This window comes from Protopterus annectens, chromosome 8.part0 (assembly GCF_019279795.1).
Source record: "Protopterus annectens isolate FY-2018-M chromosome 8.part0, PAN1.0, whole genome shotgun sequence".
Lineage (NCBI taxonomy): Eukaryota > Metazoa > Chordata > Ceratodontiformes > Protopteridae > Protopterus > Protopterus annectens.
This window is the reverse complement of record NC_056741.1, coordinates 767,403,799-767,408,798: the sequence shown is the minus strand read 5'-3', so window position 1 is coordinate 767,408,798 and position 5,000 is coordinate 767,403,799. Positions and strand designations below refer to the sequence as shown.

The 5,000-nt window shown below is 38.5% G+C and overlaps 1 protein-coding gene across 3 annotated transcripts in view; it reads right to left on the bottom strand.

The window, feature by feature from the left end:
* Nucleotides 1-5,000, bottom strand: part of LOC122809034 (vascular cell adhesion protein 1-like) — a 318,139-nt gene that overhangs the window by 2,461 nt on the left and 310,678 nt on the right. For all 3 annotated transcript variants that reach the window (XM_044080238.1, XM_044080237.1, XM_044080239.1), the window contains one exon: nucleotides 3,883-3,933. In XM_044080238.1, coding sequence (XP_043936173.1) covers nucleotides 3,883-3,933 — 51 coding nt within the window. The remainder of the gene's footprint in view (nucleotides 1-3,882; nucleotides 3,934-5,000) is intronic.

Here is a 5,000-nt window from a genome sequence, read left to right as displayed (position 1 = left end):
TTTTGGAGGCAGAATGTGGTGCTACATAAGTTTCCAGCTATGCTAGCCACCAGTGAAGTCTGCTTGCCAGCCAGAAACCATCTCTTCTGTCAGGGCAGGCACCCCACATCCCCCCTGCCAGCTCTGTCATGCACCTGAGCCACTAATCAAACTCAGGTGGCCTGGGTTGTAGACAGGGCTTTATGTTAGCGGAACAGTAGGTTAACATAATTGTTCTTTGTGTACATTTATGGAAATGTTAAATTATTCAGTGCCAATCCTATGCTAAAATCACAAGCAGAGCTTAAAACATCACTGTCAAATATGAAGAGATGTAATGGCACAGTAAGAAAAATTTTATGGGCTTTAATCAAATTTTCATCAGCCTAGACATGGCATTAAAGTTCTAACAATTGGAGTTATTTGTGCTTTTTACTTATCCAGTTCAACATTTTTTGTTTGCTAGTAGTGCTTGTTTTGAAGTGTAATCACTGCATACAGCTGTGATCTTTGGATCTCATTTACTATTTTAATGATAACTGATAGTATCATGTATTAACTCCTGAATATTTTATTACCATATTCCCCAAACAACTCTACTGCATGCAAAGAAACATTTTCATATATTTTTAATGTAATCCTTAGAGATTTGAGAAAGTGGTATGCTTATCAGCTCATGGGAAGGAATTATTGAGATAGACTTGTGCTGAATTTGTTGAGTGGGGTAGATTCCTGATCTCTATGGACCATTTTCAGACCCACCTCAGAATTAACTAACACTCATAAAAAGTGCACCTGAATATAATACTGATTTCAATTTGATACATTAAAAATGAACACAAAACCTAAATATTTTATAAAGCAATAGGAACAAGGTATGCTATTGAGCAAGTAATGATGTGTAACAATTTAGGAAGTGTGTATATATATATATATATATATATATATATATATATATATATATATATATACACACACACGCATACACACAAAGAGAGAGAGGGGGGGGAAGCTATGTGATGCTGTGACATGGTCAAGAGTGTATGTGTTTGTGGTTCACAGGTGTTCAGTCAACCACATATGGTCGGCTAAGTAGCTGATCGATAGGTGTGCGATATCACTCAATTCCCGGAGTTGGGTAATATGACTATACCCCATGTTTATGCGATGTCGGAGTTACTGCATACTTTGCTTATTTCCTACCATAATCGGCACACCCCATGAAAACCTCTCAACTTTTTAGCTAAAGAGTCAGAGGGGTAGCAGCTAAATACAATGCCCAAAATCAATGAGAGATATTAAATAGTGTTCTTATATATTTAAAGATTGGCTAGAAAAACATGTTTCATTAGCATACATTTTCTGAAGACTATGAAGTGTAAAAATGAAATATCTGCCTTTTTATGTATATGCAATCCCAAACAATTTGCCAAAAAACCACATGTTTCATGAGGAACAGTCTAAAAATGTGAGACAAGCATGTGTATGCATTGGTCTGATTCAGTAGACCGAAATCCCACCTACCCGACTTTCAAAAGACCAAGATGAAAAACTCGAAAATCCAGAAGACCAACCACTCAGAATACCAACAGATCACTACAGGTAAGTAACCACTTGTTCAATCCCAAAAACACACTAAAACCGAAGTAAAGAAAACCCACCCATGTAGTGGTGCATTGCCCCCCCACATTCCTCTATGGGGGGCTGCTCCCCCCCACACCCCCTACCTAAATATACCAACTCCAAGATGACACTATCATGGTGGTAATGGGCACAGGTCAACATGCTGGCCAAGTGGCTGCTTACTCATAGTGAAGTGTCAGTGTTCTGAGTGGTCAGTCTTCTGGAGTTTCGGGTTTTTCGTTGTCTTTTGAAAGTCGAGTAAGTGGAGTTTGGGTTTCTGAAGGGCACCCATAAGCATACATGACAAGTGTGATAACCTCACAGCATCATATTATGAATTTCCTTATAACGTCACCCCTCCTCCACTACCTAAACCAGTGACTAACTTATTACATAGAAACACATACACTCATGCATGCTCATGCACACTCCCATATGTGCACATAAACATCGCTGCACAAGGGCAAACAGAAACACACACTCATGCCTGCACATGCACACTCCCATATGTGCACATAAACACCGCTGCACAAGGGCACACAGAAACACACACACACATGCATGCACACATACCCACACATGCTGTTTCTCTCTCTCTCACACACACACACACACACACACACACACACACACACACACACACACACACACACACAGACACACACACACACACACACACACACACAAACATAAAAATGCACACATACAGATGCCCATGCACATATATATGTGCACACAAAGACACAGACACAAGCACAGTCTCTCTCCCTTTCTGTCTCTGTCTCACCCTCAGCCACACACACATATAGACGAGCACACATACAGATGCCCATGCACATGGATACATGGGTGCTCGCGCGCACACACACACACACACACACACACACACACACACACACACACACACACACACACACACACACACACACACACACACACACACACACACACACAAAAACCACAGGCACACACTCCAATATCCACACATAAAAACCTTTGCATGAAAATACAAACAGGCACATTCACACACAATCAGAAACTCCAGTAAGCACACATAAACGCCCATGCATGGGCACACACACATACACACAAACACACACACACACACACACACACACACACACACCTCTCTGTCTCTCTCTCACTATATATATATAATCTGTATATATATATATATATATATATATATATATATATATATATATATATATATATACATATATATATATATATATATATATATATATATATATATATATATATATACATATACACACACACACACACACACACACACACACACACACACACACACACACACACACACACATATAGCTTTACTATCAAAATATTGCCATTAAAAACAAATTCCTGTATGAAACATCGAAGGGACAACAGAAAGTACATATTATACGTCAGGTCACAATGTTGAATCTGCTGAGTGAATTCAGCAGATTTGACATTTCCGCCGAACAGGGCATGTGATATCTGCATAGAAGGTCAGGTAAGTGAAACTCCACCTCACATCATGACTTTGGAAGGGGGCAAGCCACTCTGCAACCCTCCACACCCCCTGCTAGCTATATATACCAACTCCAAGATCGCACTACAGTGAGGAAAGGGATGAATGCCCCAAACCACACTGCACCACAGTCTCTGTGCAGTACTTCAAGTTCATATTAGTGAATGCACAGTAGCAATCTCTGATATGAACTTTTGAACATGGAATGCTCAGCAACATGGAAAATCAAACATCCATCTTTCGATTTTCTGTCTGCAGAACATCTCCGGTCAGCTTTTTGATAGTGAACCATATATATATATATATATTCATGGATATATATATATATATATATATATATATATATATATTCATATATATATATATATATATATATATATATATATATATATATATATAATATATTAACACACATATGTGTGTGTGTGTGTGTGTGTGTGTGTGTGTGCTATCAAACAGACACAAACAAATGTGCACATACACACAGACACACACACACACACAAACACACACACACACACACACACACACACACACACACACACACACACACACACACACACACACACACACTCATCTCTCTCCTTTATGTAAACACAGGAAATATAATAGGACAGTGTTTCTTAACAGTAAATTCCACTTAAATATCCCACCCTGTATTCCAGAAAGAACAAGCAAATTTAGAAGACATGACTATAGATACAGAAGTACCCTAAGAAGTGCTGTATTGGACAGTCTGCAAGCATTCGATACATTACCTTCTCCATTTCCAGATGTTGAAAAATATGCTGTACTGTTTGTTGGAAAATCTTTAATGAAAGAAAGAGATATAAGTGAAAATCAGCTAAATGAGCATTATTTCTACAAAGGTAACCATAACCGAAAATGATTTTGCTAAAATACAGTTGTATACGTACTGAGACAACATCTTCCATGCTATAGTAAACATTATATAACATACCCACAGAAACTGTACACTGTTGCATATATGGGCAGCAAAATCCCTGTCTAGCACGATATATGGAATTTGTTCATGTCTGGAAATGCCGCTTACACAATCTGCAATTCTTCTGTAGTTGAGGAAATCATACCCTGACTACAGGCATTCTGCTCAGGTATAGGTTCTGCCCTTCATTAAGTGTGGTCTGTATCTTTACAGAAACATACAAAGGAACCCATACATAAAATCTCACGCAGTGGGTGACATGCTAAACGAAGGGTCACAACACACACACACACACACACACACACACACACACACACACACACACACACACACACACACTAGCTTTCAAAGTTGTTTGGAGGAGCTGCTTGTTACTCTTCATGATGGATCAGAAACCTCAGTATCCCAGGATGGGGTACTGGATATTGATACAGATCTGCAGCATGCTCCAAGAATCTCTATCAGAGACACCCCGTGTGTGTACCAGAGGGGTTGGGGGGAATGCACACTGCTGACCCTTATAATATACTGCACATCACTAATTCTAGATTCGTATGTTATGTAGAAACATTGGGGCTTCAAATAAGAATAGGACCTGCACAAGATACAGAAGTTCAGTTTATTAAGTCTATGAATATGCATATACATATATACATTATAAATATTATATATTTACATTTATAATATGTAAACCCTAGAGGATCATGAATGGGTCTCTGATAACAACTAATTTGTTATGTATTCAAGACATAAATCAGAAGAACTTTGCCTCATAAGTGGATCAAAATAAAGAAAACCAGATTAATCTTTACATTCATGTCAAGAACAGATAGCAGTTGGTTATTTGATCAAAGGGAACAGTCATAATTATTTGTAGTACTGAGGTACTACTAGTTACAGGAAAAACGAGCAGGAGCCCAAAGTACTTTA